This window comes from Eurytemora carolleeae, unplaced genomic scaffold (genome assembly GCF_000591075.1).
Source record: "Eurytemora carolleeae unplaced genomic scaffold, Eaff_2.0 scaffold245, whole genome shotgun sequence".
Taxonomy (NCBI): domain Eukaryota; kingdom Metazoa; phylum Arthropoda; class Copepoda; order Calanoida; family Temoridae; genus Eurytemora; species Eurytemora carolleeae.
The window spans coordinates 99,335-127,163 of record NW_019396390.1 but is presented as its reverse complement, the minus strand read 5'-3'; the positions used below and the strand labels follow the sequence as shown (position 1 = coordinate 127,163).

Sequence of the window (27,829 nt, the reverse complement as noted above, 5' to 3'; positions counted from 1 at the left end):
GTTTGAAATATCAAAGGATAGATCTATCTCATTCTCCAATTAGAGTTATGAATCCTTCAATCGGCGCTATCAGTAATTGTAAATATGTACTTCTACTGAAACTATAGTGGTCCCTTCAAGGGAAGATTAATTTATTGTAGTATTTCCCTTGTAAATTAAGGCATTAACGGTTATTGCCGTGGTAATTAGTCTAGAACTATAACTATCTATTAAGTATTTAGGGATATTTGTGTATATATCTATATATATATTCTTTAGGATATTTATGAAGTTTAGAAATAGTTTTCAAAATTTATTCATTTTGAATTAGCCATTAAAAAAAGTATGGACTCTGGAAATATATTGACAACATTCTATTGTTTTAAAATATGACGAATATATTGTAAAAACATGAAAATAAAACCAAAATAGACAATAACTGAATATTATTTTAGGCTGCCTGTTCTCGGGGCAAGTGTGTGAGGAGGGGGAGGAGTGCTTCAATGGTGAGTTAAACAAACTTAGACTCTCCCACAAATTCTGATTTTTTAATCTCATATATCTTTGAATATTTCAATGAATTCTTTTTGATTAAATAATCTAAGTTTGAAATATCAAAGGATAGAAAATCCGTGTAAAGTTAGCAATTTTGTTTCTATATGATAGAAAACATACGTAAAATATCAATTTTGTTGCTAGTGTATAGATAATAAATGTAAAGTTAGCAATTGTGTTTTTATAGGATAGAAAATACACATAAAATAGCCATTTTGTTGTGAGGGTACAAAGAAGAAATTTTGTTGCTAGCGTAAAGAGAATCTACATAAAGTTAGCAATTTTGTTGCTAGTGCATAGAGAATACATGTAAAGTTAGCAATTTTGATTCTTATAGGATAGAGAATACATGTAAAATAGCAATTTTGTTTTAAAGGTTAGAGAAGGAATGTAAAATGTAAATATATTTGCAACCTGATGGTGTAAACTCTTAATTTTTCAAACTTAGATTATTTGATCTGACAAAATTCATAATTTGAAATATCCAAGGTCTACGGTATTGGGTTGCAACGATATTGTAAAATCATATGTTACGTTTGTGGCAAAGATTCAACTTCTTTGCATGAACAGTAAGAAGGCAATTTTCTATAGGCATTTATAGCATCTGACTTTAGCTAAAATATGTGTAATATTTTGACCAGTGAATGATATCAATTTATTAAATATATTTGTTCTTAAGCTTATTTACTTTTCTTTATCTCAGCTGAAGAAACTCTCTAGGTCTCATGATTTCTCTTTTTTCCATCTAACCGTAAGTATTCATCAGAAATTGAATCTAAATATATGGTTTCTCACCATTCATCAATTATTTTCACAATAAATGGTTAATTCCTGGATTTTTGACCCCTTTTTTTAAACACAATATTCGATGGGCTCTACCTTATATATTTCAAACTTTAAAATTTGTTAGATAAAGAAATAAGAGTTCTAAATATCAAAGGTTTACACCATCAGGTTGCAAAGATATAGAGATTTGAACATTTAAGTCAAAGACTTAATTCCTTTCTATTCTCACCCTTTCTATTTTCATCCCATTTATCCATCTTTTTTACTTATATTTATATATATATGTGTTATAACAACACTCTTATATAAAACTATTAAATTCTCAGTACAGAATTCTATGATAAATATAAAATATGAATAAAAATAATATTTTAAGATTCTATATCCATCCAACCAAATATTTTACCAAGGATCTTCTTGGAATTGAAATATAGATAAATACATTTCAAGAATTGTTCAAGTAGAATAAATATATCTGAATACTTTATATTGAAATATATTATTCCTCTCAAGAGAATAAATACAATGATGCTAATAGATGTATTTGATATTCATTATATATGCATGTACAGTCTACGTGTACAGATATCAAAACAAGAAGGGGGGGGGGGGTGTTTATTTTTACTTGGAAAGTTATTTTTCTATTTTCTCCAGCTCTCCTTTCAAAAGATTATTTTGTGTATTTTCAATAATATATCTCGGCAAAACAGGATTATTATTGAAAACAGAGCTTTGCTTTTAGATAAGGGTTTAGGGAGAAATATTCTTTCCTATCTAGACATATTCTGTTCTATCATTCTCTTAGATCCCTCCTATCTATCCCTGTCTTCTTCAATCATCCCAACCCTATCCCCTCCTATCTATCCCTGTCTTCTCCGCTCTATTCCAACCCTATCCCCACCTATCTATCCCTGTCTTCTCCGCTCTATTCTAACCCTATCCCCTCCTATATATCCCTGTCTTCTCCAATCATCCCAACCCTATCTCCTCCTATCTATTCCTGTCTTCTCTAATCATCCCATCCATACCCCTCTATCTATTTCTGTGCCTTCTCCGGCTCTCTCCCAACCCGATCTCTATCTAGACCTGGTGATTGGACGATGTGTCTCCGACTCCCGAACGGACCCAGATGTATTCAGGATGGGTCCTCTCTCCGGGCCCCCCATGGACCTTTTGGAGGCTGAGATGAGAAGAGTTTTCTCCCAGGTAAAGGTTTCCTGTCTTTAAAATTAAAACACATTATTTTTAATATCCTTTGCATTTTAATAAATTTTAAATTAACCATCGTGCAGGGGTTTACTTGGGAGGATAACTATTCTCAATGCATCTTCCAAACTCTCCTGGAACACGTTAACAACAGGTGAGATAAAGCTTTAGTTTTACCATGGAGGGGGGGGGGGGGTAATATCCCCATATACTCCTAAAAAACAAAAAATATTTTTTTTTATCCCTATCACTTCAAGGAAAATTTTTTTTTTCTCGCAATTTTCAACCCCCCCCCCTCTCTCTAGATAAATCATTCATACACCCTTTAGTCTTGTTCTTATACCTGGCAAACTTTAAAGAAGTATTCATAAGTACGTTGTCTGAGGAAACGTTATACGTCGTCTTACTAAGTTGGCAAAAAATATTTAAATAGAGTATCCTCTAACCATGTAACCATGGAGAGAATAAAGACTTTTTTGTTCCAAAAACGAAAGCGTCTTATGGAATTTGATGTTTTTGTTTTATTTTTGAATTTTATTTACACGTGGAAAAATTATCTATTAAATTATTGACAAACGTTTGTCATTAATACTATTTCGTTGAACAAAAACATATTGAATGTGTTTCTTAATTTTATAAATACTTAAAATCCTAAAATGATATCAAAATGCAGTCGTCGGCAATTCAATCAATACAATCAAGACGACTTTTCTATTTACGATAATTGACAGCTTCTCCTTATTTCCATGTTAATGTGTACCAATGCTGTTTAAAATTTTGGTAGAATTAGAAAGTTAAAATCGTAAGTCGTCTTTATTGTATTGAAAATACGACGACGAACTGTAATAGTTTAAATTTCTTAAGAAAAAGTGTTATTCACAAAAGAAAACCTGCAAAAATGTTTAGAGAACTTTATTCCCCGGACGAATGTTCTCATTTGCTGGCGGAGACATTGGAGGCGGAGGAGAACGGCGGAGAGGAGGCGGAGGAGAACTTTCAGCTTTCACCAGATACTGACGACTTTGAAAACCTTAAACTCGACTTCGGGGTGAGTAGATCTGGGAGATCTGTATGTCGTCTTCGTAGATTCAATTTATTAATTATATAAACACATATCCTTTAGCAGAGAACAGTGTCAAAAAATGAAATCAAAGCTTTTAAAATTTCATCAATACTTATAAACTTATCTTAAAATGATTAGTTGATTCATTGAAAACCAATAATGTTGGGTTCAATAAAAATTTCAAATAAGATAGAGCGATACTTATATACAGATGTCGTCGTATTTATCAATACAATGAAGAATACTTTCGATTTCAATTTTGTTTTCCAACAAGGTTTCTAAGAGTATGGATACACATAAACATGGAATCTAAGAGAAGCTGTCAATTACCAGTTTTTCTTAGTTTCCTTTAAGCGTGTAATTTGAAAAATAAAAAATAAACGCTGATCACTGTATATAGAGATAAGAACTATTAAAAAATTACATAACCTTTTTATAATATTGATAATAGAGAGGTGTTCATTTATTTTGCAAGATTACCAATATATCTTTGCGTTCTGATAGCGCCTCCTTAATTCTTTACTAAAACTAAACTTGGAGTAAACCAAACTGTTTTATTTTATTACAATAATCTTTAACAAAGTCAGAGCCCAACCGGAGTAAAAACGTTCTATAATTCTCAGTACATATATCTCTTTGAGTAAACACTAAACCCAATCGTATGATACCCACTGTACCCAGAATAAAAACTCAATTACTGTAAACTACTCCTATCCTTCAACTGTATAACAAGAGTAAACTCAATTACTGTAAACTACTCCTATCCTTCAACTGTGTACCCAAAGTAAACTCAATTACTGTAAACTACTCCTATCATTCAACTGTATAACAAGAGTAAACTCAATTACTGTAAACTTCTCCTATCCTTCAACTGTGTACCCAAAGTAAACTCAATTACTGTAAACTACTCCTATCCTTCAACTGTATAACAAGAGGAAACTCAATTACTGTAAACTACTCCTTTCCTTCCACTATAACCAGAGTAAACTCAATTACTGTAAACTTCTCCTATCATTCAACTATTTAACCAGAGTAAACTCAATTATTGTAAATTACTCCTTTCCTTCCACTATACCAATGAGAAAAACTCAATTACTGTAAGCTACGACTATTAACTAACTAATTAAGTGGAAAATCTGAGTTCCTATACAACATATTAAAGAATATTCATCTTAGAATTATATATTAAATACGTAGCTCCCAATGATTGACAATATAAACATTTTATAATTTTCAAGCACCGGTAAAATCACAGTAGGTCTATCTTCATAGATGGTTTCAATTCTTACTCTTCCTTCCCGTAGAAAATACAGCAATCTCCTCCGCAGTTTCCAATACTACCCTGAGTAAGGACGTATCCGTCCTCTCCAGCAACACAGACAGTCTTCTCATCTCCGTTCTAGATAGAATAAAATAGAATACAATAGAATACAACGGAACAGAATAGAATAGAATAAAATAGAATAGAATAGAATAGAATAGAATAGAATAGAATAGAAAGAAAATAATATAAATTGACTACATTGAATAAATAGAAGGTTATAGAATAGAGAAGAATATGGCAGAATAAAAGGGTATAGAATAGAGAAGAATATGGCAGAATAGAAGGGTATAGAATAGAGTAGAATATGGCAGAATAGAAGGGTATAGAATAGAGTAGAAAATGGCAGAATAGAATTTGAACTTGAGGAAAAAAATATGTTTTTTACCTTTCCCTTGAAAAGAATAGGAGCTCCTTTAACAACATTCTTGTCATCAGAGCAGTCAGAGGAAGTCTCGAACCAGCTGGGATGGTCAACCTTGGCAGGAGCAGCCTTGGTAGGAGGCTGGAACTCACAGCAACCGTTGGCACAGGCTCCCTTGGCTCCCTTGTCGTGTCTCCATCCTCCCTTGAGCTCCCTACCGTCCTCTAGGGTACGGGGAGGGAAGTTGATGCAGATATCAGCATCAGAGTCCTCAGGGATAAAGATGGGACCGTTGGAGGCAGTCTCCTTGTACTCCGGGAACAGTTCCTCACACTGAGCTGATCTCTCTCCGAAGGTTCCGACTAGGGTTGTCTCAAGGAACCATGTTGGAGGAGGAAGAGGAGCTGGTGGAGCTGCTCCTTCAGGAGCCTGAGCATGGCTGTAGGCGACCGCTACTAAGCACACTAGAAGGATAAACATAGTGGTCTTCTAGCTATGGTTGTCGGTTGAAGAGTGGCGAGGAAGAGAAGAACTCTTGTTTATATACCCAGGCTGGGACCTGCAACAAGAGTGAAGCGCAGACTTGACAACGGGAAACCTGGACTTACAACAGCTGAGTTTAAACCTTAAACCAGAGAAGATTTATTGAACAAGAATAGGAATTGACGAGGAGGGGGGCAGAAGGGGAGGGGAGGAGTGGGAGAGAGGGGGGAGAAAAAATGCAATTCTCAGAAAACACTAAGTGCTAACCAAGCCTCTGTAATAAATAAGGTTGTGAATTAAAGAGTATGTTAGGAATTTCTCCCCGGTTCTTTAGGTTATTTTTCAAACCTCAAGATTTTAAAAAAATTAACTTTAATCCTTTTAATTAGAAGATTTTAAAAAAATTAACTTTAATCCTTTTAATTAGAGAGTCATTTTATAAAAGAATATTTATATATTTTCATATTTCAGTTGAGCCCACTACACGGTACACTGTACAGTGTGTACAACGTGTACAGTGTACAGTGTGTACAGTATACAACTATTAAGAATTAAACAAAAAACTCTTAAAAATGTGGCAAGATTATGTAATTTTCCACAAATCTGGTTCTAATGATCTTTTAGCATTTAAATAATAAAACTGTTAAATTTTATTTAAAAGTTTTTAGATTAGATCAAAATCAAGTCAAAAACCGTTGCCTTAAAAGTCCGATGTTGTTTTGCAAAATTGATCTAAAACTATTGAACAGAATAAAACTGGTTTGTTTTTGGTTCCCACTTTATACTTTATACCGATGATAATGCAAGATTTAAATGACAGAGCTCTAACTCGTGACGTATCTTTTTAAATTTAATTTCATTCCATGCAACAACGAGAAAATCCTAAATTTTCCGTTTCTATCTTTTATACGTTTAAAAATGAAGAACAATTTTGTGTCTTTTTAATATATTAAATATCACTTGTAGAATCCTAAACTGCATAGAAATAAAATTTGTATTATAAATCTCCATTTACAAAGTCACAAAATATTCCTCCTATTTTTCTGGTAAGAAGTATTTTAAAACCTATCTACACTTCAAGACCTGCGGATTTTAAAACTCTACGGGGGGCCTCAGAACCCGTTTTGGACCTGAAAACCTCCTGTAAACCAGAGATTTTTCTGATCCAGGGTGGGCTGAGCCCCAAAAGCCCCCCCGGTATACGCCTCTGCATGTGTGACATATTAAAAAAAATCCGAGGTTTTTAAAACGAATCTGAGCCCCATCACTTACAACCCCAGTCGTCACTTTTTCATTTCCTAAATTAAAAAAATATTTTTGTACTTTATCTAGACTATAGTAAGTCACTTAAAATTGTTGAGAAAGAAGACGACATTTAAGTAATCTTATCTTTATGCTCAATTTGATTTAGCAGGAAAATCAACTTATTAATTGAACGCTGCACAGTGCGCAACAACTGGAGCCAAACAGACGTCTTCCTATTCCACAGTTTTGTAAATTTTGTGTAAAAAGGGAGGGGTTGTTGATCAGCCCCCCCTCCTCCCCGTTTTTTCAACTTTTAAAAGATTTTTGATATTTTTTTCTATTTTAGCCTGGTTTAGAGCAGAGCCGAGACTTTTCAGGTATTGAATTTAAATTAAATGTATTCTTTTTGAATCCAGTGTCCGAATTATGTGAATTTAAGCCACGTCTCAAATCACCCAAAAACCGGTTTCAATTGAATACAGTCCCTTTAATTAATGAATTGAATACATTCCCTTTAACTAATGAATTGAGTACAGTCCCTTTAATTAATGAATTAAAAACAGTCCCTTTAATTAATGAATTAAGTACAGTCCCTTTAATTCTATGAATTAAATATAGTCTATTTAATTAATAAATTGAATACCGTCCCTTTAATTTATGAATTGAATACAGTCCCTTTAATTAATGAATTGAATACAGTCCCTTTAAATAATGAACTAAATACAGTCCCTTTAATTAATGAATTAAATACAATCCCTTCAATTAATGAATTAAATACAGTCCCTTTAATTAATGAATTAATTACAGTCCCTTTAATTAATGAATTATTATAGTCCCCTTTATTAATGAATTAAATACAGTCCCATTTAATTAATGAATTGAATACAGTCCCTTTAATTAATGAATTGAATACAGTCCCTTTAATTAATGAATTGAATACAGTCCCTTTAATTAATGAATTAATTACAGTCCCTTTGATTAATGAATTAATTATAGTCCCTTAAATTAATGAATTAAATACAGTCCCTTTAATTAATGAATTGAATACATTCCCTTTAATTAATGAATTGAATTTTTAAGATGATGCTCTCTCTGGTTATACCGGGGAGACTGAACAAGATTTTAACAAGATTTTAATCATCCCAACATCTGATGGTAATTTATTCACCCATTCACCTTATTCACTATTTATTTATTCATCCTTTCATATTCAGTATTCATTCATAATATTAGATATTCATTCTTCCTTTCATATTCAATATTCAATCTTCCTTTCAGATTCAATATTCATTCATCCTTTCATATTCAATCTTTCATATTCAGTATTCATTTATTCATTCATATTTAATATTCATTCATATTTAATATTCATTCATTCTTTCATATTCAGTATTTATTTATTCATTCATATTTAATATTCATTCATCCTTTCATATTTGATATTCATTCTTCCTTTCATATTCAATATTCATTCTTCCTTTCAAATTCAATATTCATTCATCCTTTCACATTCAACATTCATTCATCCTTTCATATTCAATATTCATTCATCCTTTCATATTCAATATTCATTCATCCTTTCATATTCAATCTTTCATATTCAGTATTCATTTATTCATTTATATTTAATATTCAGTATTTATTTATTCATTCATATTCAATATTCATTCATCTTTTCATATTCAGTATTCAATTCATTCATGTTTTTCATATTTGATATTCATTCTTCCTTACATATTCAATATTCATTCAGCCTTTCATATTTAATATTCATTCATCCTTTCATATTTTATATTCATTCATCCTTTCATATTTAATATAAATTCATCCTTTCATATACAATATTCATTCATCCTTTCATATAAAATATTCATTCATTCTTTCATATTTTATATTCATTCATCCTTTCATATACAATATTCATTCATCCTTTCATATTAATATTCATTCATCCTTTCTTATTTAATATTCATCCTTTCATATTCAATATTCATTCATCCTTTCATATAAAATATTCATTCATTCTTTCATATTTTATATTCATTCATCCTTTCATATACAATATTCATTCATCCTTTCATATTTAATATTCATTCATCCTTTCTTATTTAATATTCATCCTTTCATATTCAATATTCATTCATCCTTTCATATTTAATATTCATTCATCCTTTCATATTTTATATGCATTCATCCTTTCATATTTTATATTCATTCATCCTTTCATATTTAATATAAATTCATCATTTCATATTAAATATTATTCATCCTTTCATATTTCATATTATTCATCCTTTCATATTTAATATTATTCATCCTTTCATATTTTATATTCATTCATCCTTTCATATTCAACATTCATCCTTTCATATTTATTATTCATTCATACTTTCATTTGTTGGTTTTTGAAAGTATTTCTCTTGTTTCTGTGATATCAAAAAGTACAAAATGTGTTTGATATAATTTGTAATATAATACTAAAACAACTCAAAATATTTTTCATTTAAAATAAATGAAAAACCGAGTTTTTTTTTCATCATTGGAAAAAAAGAGAAATGGATTCCCGGATGAACTATAAATAATTTCATTAATGGTAAAAATAGAGTTACCAATTTCTCGGAAATGAAACGATAATTGTTTTCTGAAAATTCTAAAAAAGAAGAAGAAAAGGTAATATCTTGTATTCTGCTAGACCCTCCCCCTCCCCTTGGACCCTCTTTTCTCTTCCCCTCTCGTGATTTTCATAATAAAAATCATTTCGAAATTATTTTTAGATTTCTCTGAAGACTCGAGGTTCCAGCTCCAACCATACCTCCCGGAGAACATTCCCGAGGACATACTTAGTCCCGAGGACACCATCTTCAACGAGGACGAGATCCTCACCGACATTATGCCCGAGGTCATTCCTGTATATCTGGAAGACCAGACTCCTGACCGTGTACCTGATATTGTGGCAGATGAAGACGACTTGACCGAGGCGCTGGAAAATCTAGAAAATCTGCAAAGCATGTTTTACGCGCCTACAAATGTGCGAAGAAAACGGCCAAGCAACAACGACTGGGTTATCCTGAAAGATCTCGAGGAGAAAAATGACGAAAACGTTTCGACAATGGACTTTGACTATAACGACTCCGCTGCCAGCCAGGACGGTGACAATGACGACACAGTTTACTACGGACTGGACGAACCGGCGGCGTTTGAGACGATCTTTGACCGGCGAGAACGATTGGACGTTAAGAAACCTGGACCATTCTTCGCTAACAGCCAGAACAACTTCTTTCTTGATAAAGTAATTTACTAACATTTCTTAAAACTGGGTGTATATTTTCTGCAATTTTGATTAGATTATTGTAACCATGATTTTTATAATGAAGTAATTTTTTTACCATATCACGCAAAATATAATTCTTATTCTTGTTGGGACGAATTGAGAATTTACTCCGGATATGTTTAGTTGCTGAGGCTTGAGGAGAACACAGGTTCAGAGGAGTACCAGGAGAATGGTAGGTTTATTTTGCAACCCCCCTTCCATCTTCTCAACCACTTCTCTTGATCCTTCAGGTTTAATGAAAACCAAGGAAAGCAAGTTCTCTCCTAGATAAATAGTTCTTAATCACTTTAATCCAGAAAATCATTACTTTGTAAATCTTTTCATTTATCTATCAATCTATCTATCCATCTATCCATCTATTTACCAATCTATCTATTTACTAATCTATTTATCATTCTATCTTTCTAACATTTATCTATCAATCTATCTATCCATCTATCCATCTATTTACCAATCTATCTATTTACTAATCTATTTATCATTCTATCTGTTTAACATTTATCTATCAATCTATCTATCCATCTATTTACCAATCTATCTATTTACTAATATATTTATCATTCTATCTTTCTAACATTTATCTATCAATCTATCTATTCATCTATCCATCTATTTACCAATCTATCTATTTACTAATCTATTTATCATTCTATCTGTTTAACATTTATCTATCAATCTATCTATCCATCTATTTACCAATCTATCTATTTACTAATATATTTATCATTCTATCTTTCTAACATTTATCTATCAATCTATCTATTCATCTATCCATCTATTTACCAATCTATCTATTTACTAATCTATTTATCATTCTATCTGTTTAACATTTATCTATCAATCTATCTATCCATCTATTTACCAATCTATCTTTTTACTAATCTATTTATCATTCTATCTGTCTAACATTTTTCTATCAATCTATCTTTCCATCTATTTAACAATCTATCTATCCATCTATCCATCTATTTGCCAATCTATCTATTTACTAATCTATTTATCATTCTATCTGTCTAACATTTATCTATCTATCTATCTAGATGTTGGACAGACTGAGTATGAAAATTCTCTTCCAACCAGGAGTAAGGAAAAGAAAGCTGTAAAGGTAAAATCAGGAATCTGGGATTAACCAAAAATCACAAAAAACATTTTCAGTAAACAAGAGACACGGCGATTGTGCAGTGTAAACAGACCCATTTCACTAAATTTGCGATTTAATAAGAGTCTAGTAAAAGTATTTGCTTTGAATAAACATCAAATATACTTTAGTATTGCCATAATATCGTCTTACTATTATATTGTTTTCTCGTTATCACTGTAAAAACTTAATTTCCCTCAGAACGTAAAAAATGGGGAATTCATAGATTAATAACAACACAGAAACTCCTTTGGACTTCTGCCTCAGGGTTATTATGAACGAAAAACCTCTAAATCTTAAAAAGACGACATATAGTGTTCTATCTTTGTTGTTATTGATCTATGGCGGAATCGGTCTGAATTTCTATTTTATAATATTTAGATCAACGGTAGAACTGGAGTTCTTCAGATAGAGAATCCAACACCTCAAGATTCGTATCTTGTTGTTAACATCAAGGATAGGTGAGAACACCTCCTCCCCCTTTTTGCCATCTCCTTCTTTTCAAGATTACCTGCACCCCCCCCCCCCCCCTCCCTTCCTCCTTTTCTCTCATCCACTCCTAAACAAGATAATGTACCCAATCTCCTTCATTTCGAGACAACCCTTCATTGTATCCCCCTATTTCTTCCTGTCATCCTTTCTTTACAAGATATAACCTCTCTTTTCATCTTTCTATCCCCCTCCCGTCCTTCCATCCTTTTTTTTTAAAGAATAACCATCCTAAGGCTATCTTCCTCCTTTCCTACAATTCCTTTCCTTTCAAGTAAACTCCTTATCCCTTCTTATTCCTTAACAAAGCTGTAAAGCAGGTTTAAATTATAATATTTATGATTAAAGAATTTCATGAATAATATTTTTTACCAGAATTTTCCTCTCTACTTAACTCTGATTATTTATAACTTGGTTTTTATTCCTCTCTTTTTTATCTTTTCTACATTCGGTTTACGGTTATACTTTCCTTCTATTCTAAGCAGTTTTCTCATCTTTTCCTTTTGTTTCTTATACCATTCTTGCAATCTTGTCTACCCCTTTCAACTTTAATTTCAAAACTCATTTTCAATCTTTTATCAATATTTTTCTCCTTTTCTCCTTCTGTACTCTTCTCCTTCTCTCCTTCTCTTCTTTAGTTCTTCTCTCCTTCTTTCCGTCTCTCCTCCTTTTCTTCTCTTCTCCTCCTCTCCTTCTCTCCTCTCCTTTTCTTCTTCTCTCCATCTCTCCTTCTTTCCTTCTCACCTTATTTCCTTCTTTCCTTCTCTCCTTTTTTTCTCTTCTCCTTCTCTCCTTCTCTTCTTCTTTCCTTCTTTCCTTCTCTCCTTCTCTCCTTCTCTCCTTCTCTCCTTCTCTCCTTCCCTCCTTTTCTTCTCCTTCTCTCCTTCTCTCCTTCTCTTCTTCTTTCCTTCTCTCCTTCTCTCCTTCTCTCCTTCTCTCCTTTTCCTTCCTCCCTTCCCTCCTTCTCTCCTTCTTTTCTTCTCACCTCCCCCTACTCTTATTCTCTGTCTTGTTTATTTTCTCTAAATATGGTTTATAAATATAAATTTCAAATCAAATATTTGTTTTACCAAATTTTCACGAATTTGGTTTGTTTTCACATTTTGCCAAAATATGCAAAATCATTTCTTCGCCATTAACTCTTATTATAAATGTTATATAATTTAGGTTTAAGACGCTAGGTCAGGCGGTAGAGGTGGTTGATGCTATTGCAACACAGCTTCATGTACCTAGGAATGCTTTCGGAGAACCAAGGTGATTAATTGATAAACCAATCAATCATTCTTTCTTAATCAAGCAAATATATTCAACCAAATATTCAACCAAATATTCAACCAAATATTTAATTAAATATTTAATCAAATATTCAATCAAATATTCAATCAAATATTCAATCAAATATTCAATTAAATATTCAATCAAATATTCAATCAAACAATCAATAAAACATTTAATCTTATATTTAATGAAATCGTCAATTAAATGTTCAATAAAATATTCAATCATTAAAAAGTAAAAATAATAATCAATACATTTTTAGCTGCTTAACAAATCAATCACATTACAAAAAATTCTATATTTTGTAAAATATTAAATCTATTATTACGAAAGTTAATTATTTAAAAAGTTGCTAAAAAATAATCTTATAATTAAAAATCAAATATTAAATGTGTTGATTGATCAAAAAATCAATTAGTAAATTTATTAATTAATCAAAAGAAATCGTTTAGTAATTATTATTAGTTATAAATTAACTGACCTGTTTTCTTTAAACATCATGATTATTATTATAAAATATTTTCATTAGTTTTCAATAATTTATTCCATACAGTATTTTTTAAACATCATGATTATTATTATAAAATATTTTCATTCTATTTCAATAATTTAGTCCATCCATACAGTATAAAAGGTTCAGAACAGCCAATAATCTATAATATTGATACAATATCCAGAAAATATATTAAAAAATGTTTACAATGCCATACTTCCAACAGTTTTAATTGACATAAATTATACAATGTTCAACTAAATTTACTTCCATCCTTTTTTTTTAAAGAATAACCATCCTAAGGCTATCTTCTTCCATTCCTTTTAAGTTCTTCTTTTGTTGGTTTTTGAAAGTATTTCTCTTGTTTCTGTGATATCAAAAAGTACAAAATGTGTTTGATATAATTTGTAATATAATACTAAAACAACTCAAAATATTTTTCATTTAAAAGAAATGAAAAGCCGAGTTTTTTTTTCATCATTGGAAAAAAAGAGAAATGGATTCCCGGATGAACTATAAATAATTTCATTAATGGTAAAAATAGAGTTACCAATTTCTCGGAAATGAAACGATAATTGTTTTCTGAAAATTCTAAAAAAGAAGAAGAAAAGGTAATATCTTGTATTCTGCTAGACCCTCCCCCTCCCCTTGGACCCTCTTTTCTCTTCCCCTCTCGTGATTTTCATAATAAAAATCATTTCGAAATTATTTTTAGATTTCTCTGAAGACTCGAGGTTCCAGCTCCAACCATACCTCCCGGAGAACATTCCCGAGGACATACTTAGTCCCGAGGACACCATCTTCAACGAGGACGAGATCCTCACCGACATTATGCCCGAGGTCATTCCTGTATATCTGGAAGACCAGACTCCTGACCGTGTACCTGATATTGTGGCAGATGAAGACGACTTGACCGAGGCGCTGGAAAATCTAGAAAATCTGCAAAGCATGTTTTACGCGCCTACAAATGTGCGAAGAAAACGGCCAAGCAACAACGACTGGGTTATCCTGAAAGATCTCGAGGAGAAAAATGACGAAAACGTTTCGACAATGGACTTTGACTATAACGACTCCGCTGCCAGCCAGGACGGTGACAATGACGACACAGTTTACTACGGACTGGACGAACCGGCGGCGTTTGAGACGATCTTTGACCGGCGAGAACGATTGGACGTTAAGAAACCTGGACCATTCTTCGCTAACAGCCAGAACAACTTCTTTCTTGATNAAGGGGGGGGGGCGGGCGATACTTTAAAATCTTTTCAGAGCTTTAATAAGAATTTTTTATATTAACTCAAAGTCTAAAATTTCTTGGAGCATTTTTCACATCATGATTATTTTGAGTGAAAGCATTAATGATTTTGAACCTTAGGGTCATACTAGCTTAGGAACCTAGCTTTGTCTGGAAATAAAAAAAAAATTTATAGGCAACCCACTTAACTTAGAATCTTAAAACTCAGCTAAGACACTTCCCGTGGTTCTCTCGAGTTTCCCAATCAGATTTTAAATTATCATTTTTGAATAAGATTTCTAATATTTAATACAGGTGTATACTGTATAGAATACTCCAGAGATATTGGACAAATAGGTCTCTTAGCTTACAATTACACATGTTTGGGAGAAACTACTTTATTATAGAAATTTAGGTCATCCTTAAACAGAAAAAAATACAAGGGTTCAATACACTTGATTTTTATTAAAAACTGGAGGTGACAGGGATTTGGCAACTTGTAAATTTCAGAAAAGAGAAAATTAAATATGTATTGATTCTTTTCCAAAATATTTTTCAAGAGTTATCAATTGAATGGACTCTTTATACCACAAACTCTGATTTTCTATTCCTGATATTTTCATAACCCTTAGACATTTAAAACTATGAATTTGGTGAGTTCAAATAATCTAAGTTTGAAATATTAAAGGTCTGCGCCATCCAGTTGCAAAGATATAAGAATTAAAGATAGAATTAGACAAAGAAACTGATAACTCGTCCCAAAATCTTTTTTTCAATCTCTTGCTCATTATAGTATCAGTAAATATTTCCATTTACTGATAACGCCGATTGAAGGATTCATATCTTTAGTAGGATAATGAGATAGATAGAAAGATAGATGTTACCTCCATACTATTTCTATTGGTTCAGAATAGACAACAAACACATGACTGAATCCTGATTGGATCAGGCGCTAATGGACTCGGCATACAGGAGTGTGCTTTTGATGAAGTCAAACCTTATAGAAATCCAACGTATAGAAACAGCTACGTATAGCAACATGGCGTATTTTCCGGGAGAACATTTTTATATTTTTAAGAATTAAACGTCCCCCAGATTTTATTATGTACTTTTTTATGTATTTTTAGAGAAAAAAAATTCTCAAAAGTATAAAAAAGTTCTCTAGTAATGCAAATATGATTTCATAAAATTCCGTTTTACCGTTTAAATAAAAGGATTTTATGAAAATTATATCTACTTTACACTGATTATTTAATTTCTCAAAAATATAAAAAATGTTCTCCCGGAAAATACGCCTTGCCTTGTTGCTATACGTAGCGGTTTCTATACGTTGGATTTCTATAAGGTTTGACGCCGCTTTTGATATTTTAATGCAAGAATTCTGTAAGATCAAATAATCAAAGTTTGAATTAAAGGTATGCACCATTAGGTTGCAAAGATATAGGGATTAAAGATTATGGCGAGTAAGAAGTCCTTTGAAGAAATATTTACTAACCCCCCCTTTGCACTTTAACAATTCAAAAGTCAATGTAACAATTGCCTGACCAAAACGTCTGGTTAACGGTGAACGTTACGATCAGTACTTTCATATTCATGTTTTAAAGAGTCAAAACATTTCACGTGCTAGAAAAACTATCTTTTTTTCGTTCAGATTTTCCATATTTCCAATTTAGGTCTAATTATTAATTACTCGGATACTCTTTATCATTTCTAATGCTCTAATATTAAAAACAGTTAGACCGGGTTGATGATAATTTATAAATATTACCGGCATATGCTTTTTTCTTTAAATTCTCGGACTAGAAGAACACCTGTAGTTCAGTCCTGGCTCCGGGTTTAAACTCCAGTCCTAACTTCTCCGAGGATTCAGACGTTTCCATCTGGCACACCGAGCAGGAATTTATTCAAAAATATTTTCATTTTTTCATTGCCTTGAAGTGATTAAATGCATCCTTCTTGAACCTATTTTTGTTTTGAACAAAAAACTTCTTTTAAAGTTGTAGTAACAAGTTATTACACCAAACTTGAAAATTTACAACAAAAATATTTGTTTTTGACCGAAGCCGGTATTTATTCCTTGGATGAAGTGGATAAAAAACCATCAATGATTTCATTGAATCTGATTATTTTGGTATAGAGTATTGACACATGTCCATATAGTGCTAAATCATGGTATTCACGATGTAAGTAAATCTTTTTTAAATGTAATTTCTATCATACATGATATTGTACACTTTACAATAATATTCAGTACGATGACCTTGATTTATGAAAAATAAATTAATATAAATATATTAGTTTCACTGATAGTTTAGTAAACACTAGGTATTCAGTCAGATACTGTTTATTTTTCTCCACATGTGTCATGTATATTAGAATAGTTTGCGGTTTTTAGAACTTTATAATTCTTATAGTGATTAGAAAATCAGAGTTTGTGGCAAAGACTCAATTCTTTTTGAATTTGAGGCTAGCAATCTAATCCTTTATAGAAAAGAACGAAAAATCTTATATATTTACTATCTTTAATGGAACTGTATTGTGTATAATGTCTAAAGGTTAAAAGTTTAATAAGCAATGTTTCTTAACATGTTAAAGTTAAGATTATGTTTTGGCTTTTTAAGATGAAAACTTTGAAATAGGATTTTGTTTTTGGAATTTAAGTTTAAACCTGAAATACTTATTTAGTAAACCTTACCATTTTCTCATTGTTTAAATGTGCATTGTTCAAGTACAAAATTCTCTAAATCCTGCTCTATGATAAGCGCATTTTGTTTTAGCACAATTTTTCTTTCAATTTTTTTTTTATAGTTTACAGGCAAATCTAGTTGAAAACTCAATTTGGACTTTCTGAGATATAGTGTCCATCCCTATTCAGACTTTAAAAAAGTCATTAAACACTTTATTAATAAACTTCATTTTCGAAGCTTTAAATTCCCATATATATATATACTTAAAACTTTAAAGCTTTTATTTCTAAGGATAAAGTTTTTTTCATAACACCCTTTACCTCCAATTAATAGACGACTGGCCTTAATAAAAACAATAAAAAAATTTATTTATCCTGAAGGTCTCATAAACTTGAGATGAATATATTGTTACGTATGCTGCACTATGCATCAACTATCATAGATCACGTAAAACGACAGATTTATTTAAATTTTATTTTATAATTTTTCTTCCAATTCTCGTGAAATGGTCAAGCTGAGCTGGTAAAGTAATTTCAATCACCCCCCACACTTATAGAATGTTCGATTACCATCAGTACTCTTAAAAGCATTGTCTCACCATTGTTTGAGCTATCCATGTTTCTCTTTTTGAAATCCAATTACTTTCAATTTGGGTTTCTCTACAGAAACAATGGAGTGCAAAGTTTAAAAACACAACGATATATATTTATTAAATAAAGATTTTAAATGAACCTTTGTGACCCTCTTTTCATATTACATAAAAGGTTTTTAAAAAAAAATAACAAATATATTTTATTTTGATACATTGTGAAAAATGCACTCAAGTACATAATACAAGTGTTGAAAATAAAAAATCTTTATTTTGCATTTCTGCATTTTAACCTTTATTCTTTAATGTGTCTACATACAGGGTGTCCCACGAAACATGACAGTTGGTGAATAGTTTAAAATGTCTTCTTACATAATATGTCAAGTTGTTTGTTGCCAAAGAGAATAAGAATAAATATTTTTTAAAAACAAAGTAAAGTTTTAAAAGTCTTCAATATCTAATACAGCATGTAAAAGAAGACATTCAAAACTATTCAACAACTGTCATGTTTCGTGGGACACCCTGTATGTTATAACATGTAATATCATCGAATCGAGAAAGACTATATTGCAGTCTCAACACTGACATGTTGTAATCGTAAATAAAAGATTAGAATTATCCCACAGATTGAAAATCATGAAATTTAGCTGTAACAATATGAATTATCATGAATTATTGTAGTAATTTAGAAAAAAAACCGACTACATTTACGACTACATTTATATCGGGATATAAACAGCTAGCTTTACTTTAGTAGTAAGACCACTTTAAAAAGCATTAATGTAGTACATTACAATTGGTTAAATACCGTTAGATTTTTACTTAAAGATTATTAGACTTAAACAAACTATGAACATTTTATGTAAACATTTTTTATTGAATGTTTAAATGTTTAAAAGTTGTCAATTATCTAAGAAAAAATGAGATAAATATTGAAATAAATTTATTTTAAATTGTCATTACATACATGGATCGATATGTATTGTATATATGTACATTGTAGTGAATCCCAGATATATGAATCAAAGAGAATAGAATATATAGAGAGGAATTTACTAGAAAAAAGTGTAAAACGGCCATTTTGTTGTACTGCTTTCATACTGCAGGTGTACTTCACATATTTATGCTATATTACCTTTTGGGCCCTGGAATATCATTTTATAGAAAATCTAAAATTATTGTTAAAAGAAAACTAAATTATGATATAGGCTGGTTTCATAATTGACCAATGATCATTTCACATAGACTCTATGCCTTTCACTTCACAAACGATGATTTTCCGTTATAACTATAAATCAAATGATGTTTTTTTCACCTTATTCATTATAAAGTTTATAATTAAAATTTATAATTAAAAAATTCGAAATTGAAATGAATAATCTAGGGAACATACTTTATTAATGTACTCTACTGCACATAATTTGTGAACATTTACATGATTTGTACACTTTGAACTCCCTTTCAGCCTGAAAGGGACTGAAAAAATTCATGCCGAGAGATTCTTTAAATTCCCCTCTAATATATATTCTATTCTCTATGATATAAATACATCGCAAGAGTTTTTTTTACAATGTCGTATTCTCAACATATTGCTATGTATTCATATACGTGAGATTAGCTGTATGTAAACTTTTCTAAATAAACATATTAATATTCTAAATACTAATGAAAATATAATATTTTAGTTACTTAATTATGATTTTATCTTTTAACTTTTCTTTTTAGATTATCTACGTCACAGCTTAGTATTCCTGTCGAATCCAACCCACGCCAACTCAATGCCAGCGAGATGGCAGATATCTTAGGTAAATATTAAATAAATATTTCAAAAGAAATTAAATTTGGAAGACGACTTTTATTTCGTGTTCCAAACTTAATAATTAGAATTTCTTCTCAATCTTGATTCCTAAAACTGTAAAATTAAAAAGTTTGTTTTATCAGGACATCAGCTAGACTTGGTAAACAAGAGAACAGACCGCGCTGCGGGTATTACTATCGAGAGCTTCTCTTCGGGAGACGAGGTGAGTGAGCGTTGGTTTTATATGTCGTCTTCGGTATTCATTTCATTGGGAATAAAATCTTTTAGATTTGCAGAATATATATTGAGTGAGTATGCAGCATCTGCATAAGTTCAAACGATTTGGGAAAAGAGAGGGGGGACGGGGTGGTGAAGGCACGCCCCCTACAGCTTTCCCGTCCACCGGGTTTTTTCTTATTTCCCTATAAAATGTTAAACCCTCTAAAAGAATATTACAATTGTTTACTAATATTGATATACTATCGGTTAGGCCAGAATCAACTTATAATAAACAAATATGCAGTACGCTCTCGGTATATATAGTTCATGGCTTATACAATTAGTAAAGGATTAACACAGCATCACCCTATACACTATAATTAACTTAGAAATATTTTTTTTTCTCTGTTAAGTCACTCTGACTTAAAGCTGTCCCATATATGAATATAAAACATTAAAATAAATGAGATTTTAAGACTGATTAAAAACGGACTAAGCTTCTGAAATTGTAAACTTTTGGGTTTATTGTGTACAAAAAGGCACACCACATTTTGGAAATGAAAGGATTAGACGTATTTTATTATTAATGCCTCAAATAATGAATAAATGCCGCAAAACGTCTCTAGAAGACGACTTACAGTTCTCTACAAGAACTTATTATGTTTAGTACAACACACTGTATTGGATGCAAAGAGCAATCATGATTAGATTTGAAGTTCAGAATAAATGATTAAAGTAGATGTAACTAGAAGTATAACTACCATCTATTCAGTTTCTAATCAAAACTTGTCTTTGAATGCTTTCGTTGAGTAGGTTTACTAGAATTAAGAAAACTTTTCAAATCATCTTTTCAAGGATTTTAATCCGCGCTTCAAGATTTATTATTAATATTATTTAGAAATTCAGTTTATTTAAAATATTTTTCAGAAATCTTCTAAATTTCTAATCCTTATGACGTAAACCTTAGATGTTTCAAACTTTCAGTATTTGAACTAACAGAATTCAAATTTTAAAATTTTAAAGCTCCACGGCATTAGGTTACAAAGATATATGGATTAAAATTTGAATTTGTTCAGTTCCTTTGTGCAAATTATATTTAAATCTAATCTTGCATTTTATAGTCTAGTAGGGATTGTTTAGAAAGATTTAAAACTTTCATGTTTTTCCAAAATAAAGCTGGATAAATATATATATAATATGAATTGATAATACTAATGTTTTAAATTTATCATCATTTAGTTTAAAGCCTCTTAAGCTGGGGGTCCAGAGTAGAACGTTTCTAAGATATCTTGAAGGTGTCGTATTTCTCCAAACAAGGTTCTTCACAATATTTTTCTTCTCTCGGAGCATTCTGGGGTTTCCAGTCCTCCGGTTTAACCGAGGTCAAACCTCCGGGAGAGGTCACCTATTAAGGTGTTGAAGATTTATATTCTTATTTAACTAAACTCTGTTTGTTTAGAATAACGTTGTATCTGTTTACACCGGACATTCTCAGCTCTTCCTGGCACTATTCATTCTTACCGCAGGTTTGTTGGATTAAACCCTAGGATTAAATGATTTTAGGATTAAACCTTTGGATTAAATGTTTTGGGGATTACACATTTGAAGGATTAAAACGCTGATTAAATATTAGAAAGATAATATTTCGGGATCACTTCTTCTTCAGGATTTTATTTTTTGGGGTTTATGACTTTAAGACATTATCTGAATTAACTTCAAACGATGTTTTGAATTAAAGCTTGCTTTTGAATAAAAATAAGAAAATACCTGTAGAAGTTTTGAGGATATAAAATGATTCCAAATTAAAAAAAGTTATCAATGTTTTCAGCTGTTGCCTCTGTACTCGTGTCTGGATGCCTCGTACTAATCCTGCGCCGAAGACGGAATAAGAAGAGTGAGAACAAAGACGACAGAGAGGACAGAGAAGAACCTGTTAAAGAGTACAAGGTAAAGAATGAGATTAAGACTAGAAGAAAAAATATGCCAAGGAAGTGATTACTCTTCACAAACTCTATTCTTCTCATCCTGATATCTTCTCGTCCTAATGTCGCACACGGTACACCATTAATCTTACCAACTTTGAATTCCGTGGGATTTGAATAGTAAACGTTTGTTAAGGTCTACACAATATATAAAATATAAGAGTTTGTGGAAAATAATAAGTTCCTCTTTTCAATTTTTCTATTTAGAATAAGTTCATATAAGTAAAATGGGTCAGCTTACAATGCACAATTGCTGTGTCTTATGCTTATTGGACAATATAAAGTCATAACTTGAGTCTAAAAGTCGTCTTTCTATTTCAGAGTTAACACCGTATATTGAAGAAAACTTACTATTTTTCTTTAAAATGCTTTTACGAACTAGAGACAGACCATTATGATGTTCTCTGAACTGAATTAGCTCTCAGAACAAATGTTAATTATAAAGATAAAGTAAGAAACCCTGTCTGTTGATACATGAGCGAGACTTTTTAAAAACACTTGTAGGAGATCCTAAGTGTTTACTTTTACTCCTTTGCACGAGGAGTTGTTATCGGTTTTATTTTCCATATACAGATCTATACTGGACGGGATCTGATACAGATCTAATCTGGACGGGATCTGATACAGATCTAGACTGGACGGGATCTGATACAAATCTATACTGGACGGGATCTGATACAAATCTATACTGGACGGGATTTAATGAATTGTGTGAAGTTTTTGATTGTTGAACTACATACAGACGGTTCAACCATGTATCTTTTATAGCTGGTTTATCTTGAACTTCAGTTTCGAATTTTGAATTATTTTGAAAATTCTCCTTGTTCCTAGTTCTCCTAGTTCTCCTAGTTCTCCTAGTACTTCTAGATCTCCTAATTCTCCTGGCTCATTTAGTTCTCCTTGTTCTCCTAGTTCCCCTAGTACTTCTAGTTCTCCTAATTTTCCTAGTTCTTCTAGTTCTCCTAGTTCTCCTAGTTGTCCTAATTCTCCTAGTTCTCCTAGCTCTTCTATTTCTCATAATTCTCCTAGTTCTCCTAGTTTTCTTAGTTCTTGTAGTTCTCCTAGTTCTTCTAGTTCTCCTAGTACTTCTATTTCTCCTAATTTTCCTAGTTAATCCTAGTTCTCGTAGTTCTCCTAGTTTTCCATGTTCTCCTAGTTCTCTTTGTTCTCCTAGTTCTCCTAATTCTCCTAGTTCTCCTAGTTTTCTTAGTTTTTGTAGTTCTCCTAGTTCTTCTAGTTCTCCTAGTACTTCTATTTCTCCTAATTTTCCTAGTTCACCCTAGTTCTCCTAGTTCTCCTAGTTTTCCATGTTCTCCTAGTTCTCCTAGTTCTCTTTGTTCTCCTAGTTCTCTTTGTTCTCCTAGTTCTCCTAATTCTCCTAGTTCTCCAATAGTTTTCGTAGTTCTTGTACTTCTTGTAGTTTTCCTAGTTCTCCTTGTTCTTCTAGTTCTCCTAATTCTCCTAGTTTTACTAATTCGTCTAGTTCTCCTATTTCTCCTAGTTCTCTAATTCTTCTGGTTCTCCTAGTTTTCCTAGATAACCTGGGTTTCCAGCTTTTGCTGGTTATTCTTGGTATTATAAAATTCTCCTGGTCTCCAGATTCTAAGGTCTCCAGGTTCCTCTGGTTTTTTAAATTCTCCAGGTTCACTGAGGTTTCCAGACGGAGAGTCCAGAGATTGATTTCTTCTCAATGATAAGGGTACGGAGAAAAGTACCGTTTTAGAAGAAATTTTTTTTAATTGGATCTTAGAGGGGGGGACAGAGGTCTGGACAGGGGGGTGGGGTGGAGAAGGGGCATACATAAGTGGTCTAATCATGAAGGATAATTAGGTTTACTCAATTATGATAAATTTTACGGATCTTTGCATTTATCTTCTATAAGATTATTTTTAATGAGTTCCAGTTAACCGTAATATATAAAAAAATAGGATGACAACAGATGAGGAGAGAGGAGGGGGGGATAAATTATTTCAATTTTATCAAAAACATAATTGATCGAGTTTGCCCTGGTTGTGTTATATAAATTTATGTAAATGGTTTTGGTCTATTTATTTCTTCACGGTAAGTCCTAAAGCTGATAAACCTTGAAAAGGCCGAACCGATTCAAATAAAATTAGCTTCGTTTCGAAACATGGAGGGGAGGCTGTAATTCTAAGTGTGCAAGACTCCATATAAGGAGAACCAATAACGATAGACCGGTTACACATTTCCAAAATTTAAAATAGAAACAATAAAAGATATATTTTCCTTTTTCAATCTGAAGTTTATCAAACTAATTTTGGATTTTGCTTCGACTTACGAGCCACGAAATGACCGAAAAGAACTGATTTTTTTTGCCACAAAATCAAATTTTCTAATCCCAATTTATCTACCCTTGATCTGTTCCAACTTAGATTATTCGATCTAGCAGAATTCATAGTTTGAATAATAAGAGTTTGTAAAGATATAGGGATTAGAAAATCAAAGTTTGGAGTAAGAATTCTCCCTTTCCTCAATCCTACATTTAAAAAGCATAGTTTCTGAACTTCATGGTTACTCATGTTTAAAATCGTATTTAGCACTCTTGAAATTTTTGGTCACTCAGAATATGAAATTGACATAAAAAAGTCTGAAATCCTATTTTGAGTAAAATCAGTCGGATGAAAATATAAACGGTTTATTCGATTCAAATCTTGACCTTTTTAACAATTTAATCAGAATTAAATGTAAATAACAAAAAAAATATTTTAAATCCTGATTTATAAATAATGATTTAACAGATTTTTTAGGGAGAAGGGAGGTTGAGGGGGAGGGGGTAGGATTAGTATAATATTTATTGATTGTATCCTGTATACCCTCTGTAAACCATAGTTACATCTTGTTTACATGTTTTGTATTCTCAGCAACTGGTGAGAGATTGGTCTCGCTCCAGCCGCGCCAGCCAGAGCAGTAGCGGTGGTGGGGGGCCAGGCAACGGAGTAGGAGCAGAGGACGGGAGCAGGGTTAGGACGATTAGCGAGGACGGAGCAAAAAAGCAACCTCTTATCGGAGCTACGGTGAAGCAGCAGAACTCTTCTGACTCTGGACCATCCAGCACATCATCATGGTAAGCTTATACTTTTCATACTTTTAACAAACTCAACACTTTAACTTTACAATGTCTACATTTTTCCAACCTGATGGTGTAAACCCTAAATATTCTAAAGTTTAACTAAATAAACTAGCAGAGATCATAAAATTCAAAATAGCAAAAGTCTAAACCATCAGTTAATATAAATATGTAATAATAAGGAAATTATAATAATTTCTATTTTAAATTAGTTTACAGGATAAATATTAACAATATATTACAGATCATTGGATAAAAGCAGTGTTATTTTACGTATTTAAAATTACAGACACTAGTTTGCGTTCATATCCTTAAAGTTGTATTTACTAGTACTTATTTTTCCTATTTTTTATAACTGTAAAGCGATGAGCTGTGCCAGATAACTGTGCATGGTGATTAGCAATTCCTTGACTAAAGGGAAAGGGTGGAGTATTTTAAAAGTTGAATAATATGAATACTTATAGTTCGGAGCAGTAAGGTTTACGCCATGCCCAATGCAATTGTAGTAATCATTTTCTTTTTATATTTCGTAAATTGTAAGCAAATATGATCTAGTTTTAGTTCTAGATCTGGTTCTGGTTCTAGTTCTAGTTCTAGTTCTAGTTCTAGTTCTAGTTCTAGTTCTAGTTCTAGTTCCCCCCGATTCTTTTGAAGAACTTTCATAACCTTGTCCTCGGAATATATTTAAATATTTTGTCTCTACACAAAAATATTCTTGTTAATTATCAAGTTTTTCTGAATAGTTTTCTTCTAATCTCTTAGAGCGAGGTTTTCAAAAGATATTATAATGAGGTTCCAGGAGAACCAGAAGTAATCAGCAAATTTCTTTTCATCAACCTTAGCTCTCATACTAGATATATGTAAACTAATATCCGCCTACATAGAGTAATCTATTTATCTGTATACCCTGAGTAAACTATGTATCTGTATACCCGGAGTAAGATATGTATCTTTATACCCGGAGTAATCTATGTATCTCTAGCAGGCCCGAAGAACCTGGAGTAAGCAGTATGGATATATCTACTGGACACATGGTTCTCGCATATATGGAAGATCATCTCAACAACAAGCAGCGCCTGGAGCAGGAGTGGGTTGGCCTTTGCGCTTACGAGGCTGAACCAGCAGCAACCTCGGTAGCTTTCAAGGTATAATTCTTACAGGTTACTGAGATCTAGGTCTAAGAGGTTATAACAAGTTATGCAGGTTTATAGGTTTTAAGTCGCAGAGGTTACAACAATGAGGTTTTTTTTTAGGTCGTAGAGGTTCAAAGTTTCAAAGTTCAAAGGTTAAAACGGTTCTTATAAGGCTTATGAGTTCCTAAGTCCAAAGAATAGGTGTTTAATAGGTTCTATAAAGGTTTAGAGGTTTCTAGGTCCAAAGCACTATGTATTAATTTTAAGGTTCGTAGAATCTAAGTTCAAAGGTTTTCCAAGTTTCAACAAAGATGAGAGGCTAAAAGGTTTACTCTGTTCTGATAAGAATTAAGGGTTCTGGATTCCCCCTACTTATGTTGTATTAGAATCCAATGTTTGATATCTAGGTTGAGAACAAGAAGAAGAATAGGTATCCGGATAAACTTCCTTACGATCATAACCGAGTTCTCCTAAATGCTCTAGTAAATGGAAACAACTCAGACTATATCAATGCATCAACTGTGGTAAGTTAAGAGTTATTTAATAAGGTCTAAACTTAAATAAACGGGATTTTTAACTCTTCGTCTCTTACTTCTGTATGGAGATTAAATATTTAGAAGATTAAAACTTTTTATGAAATTTAAAACTGTTTTTTTAGACGGATCATGATCCGCGGAACCCTGCTTACATCGTGACCCAGGGGCCCATGTCCCACACTATTGCAGATTTCTGGCAGATGGTTTGGGAACAGGGAAGCGTAGTCATCGTAATGCTCTCCAGGTGCAGTACCCAGTACCCACTCCCCTCCAAATCTCCCAGATTTCCCGGTTTTAGGGATTACAAATTCACAAATTTTCCCGCGGATTTTAATATTCATCAAATCCTAATTTATCGATTGATATTTTCATTTCCAGACTTTGTTCAAGATTTAATTTCATATATAATTTAAACTTTACGTTTGACAAGAATTAAATATTTAGTACTTACAGTAACATAATCTTTTTATACTCAGAGTGCTTAAATTTGTTATAAATCGTACCAACATGTATTATGTTATCTCCGAACCCGTATTTTGTTCAGGTTAGCGGAGAATGGATATCAACTAGCACATAGATACTGGCCAGAGGAAGGATCACAACAATATCATATATACGAGGTATAAATTAGTCTTTGTAAAGATAGGAGGAGAAGGACTCTCACTCAGGGTACTAATCTTTATACAGATAGTAGAAGAAGGATTTCTGCTCAGGGTACTATACAGATAGCAGGAGAAGGAATCCTGCTCCGGGTACTAGCCTTTATAAGAATCCTACCCACCTTGTACCAGATAATATGAGAAGCCCTAAACAAATATTATGAATACTCGAGAGT

The 27,829-nt window shown here is 32.0% G+C and overlaps 2 protein-coding genes across 4 annotated transcripts in view; one reads left to right on the top strand and one right to left on the bottom strand.

The window, feature by feature from the left end:
• The window catches only part of LOC111702288 (receptor-type tyrosine-protein phosphatase N2), a 53,147-nt gene that overhangs the window by 17,346 nt on the left and 7,972 nt on the right, over positions 1-27,829 (top strand). For 2 of the 3 annotated variants that reach the window (XM_023473929.1, XM_023473931.1), the window contains 20 exons: positions 435-485; positions 2,405-2,526; positions 2,613-2,680; positions 3,433-3,574; positions 7,349-7,379; positions 8,083-8,157; positions 9,777-10,291; positions 10,457-10,505; positions 11,374-11,438; positions 11,853-11,932; positions 13,128-13,214; positions 19,964-20,043; positions 20,180-20,259; positions 21,715-21,781; positions 22,084-22,202; positions 25,120-25,322; positions 26,308-26,470; positions 26,866-26,982; positions 27,117-27,238; positions 27,539-27,614. In XM_023473929.1, coding sequence (XP_023329697.1) covers positions 435-485; positions 2,405-2,526; positions 2,613-2,680; positions 3,433-3,574; positions 7,349-7,379; positions 8,083-8,157; positions 9,777-10,291; positions 10,457-10,505; positions 11,374-11,438; positions 11,853-11,932; positions 13,128-13,214; positions 19,964-20,043; positions 20,180-20,259; positions 21,715-21,781; positions 22,084-22,202; positions 25,120-25,322; positions 26,308-26,470; positions 26,866-26,982; positions 27,117-27,238; positions 27,539-27,614 — 2,312 coding nt within the window. The remainder of the gene's footprint in view (positions 1-434; positions 486-2,404; positions 2,527-2,612; positions 2,681-3,432; positions 3,575-7,348; positions 7,380-8,082; positions 8,158-9,776; positions 10,292-10,456; positions 10,506-11,373; positions 11,439-11,852; positions 11,933-13,127; positions 13,215-19,963; positions 20,044-20,179; positions 20,260-21,714; positions 21,782-22,083; positions 22,203-25,119; positions 25,323-26,307; positions 26,471-26,865; positions 26,983-27,116; positions 27,239-27,538; positions 27,615-27,829) is intronic. The other variant, XM_023473930.1, reaches the window with a different exon arrangement.
• On the bottom strand, positions 4,756-5,801 carry LOC111702289 (uncharacterized). Its single transcript, XM_023473932.1, has 2 exons — positions 5,299-5,801; positions 4,756-4,988 (listed from the first exon to the last, which is right to left on the bottom strand). The coding sequence occupies exons 1-2, from the start codon at positions 5,752-5,754 to the stop codon at positions 4,875-4,877; spliced, it is 570 nt and encodes a 189-aa protein (XP_023329700.1). The 5' UTR covers positions 5,755-5,801; the 3' UTR covers positions 4,756-4,874.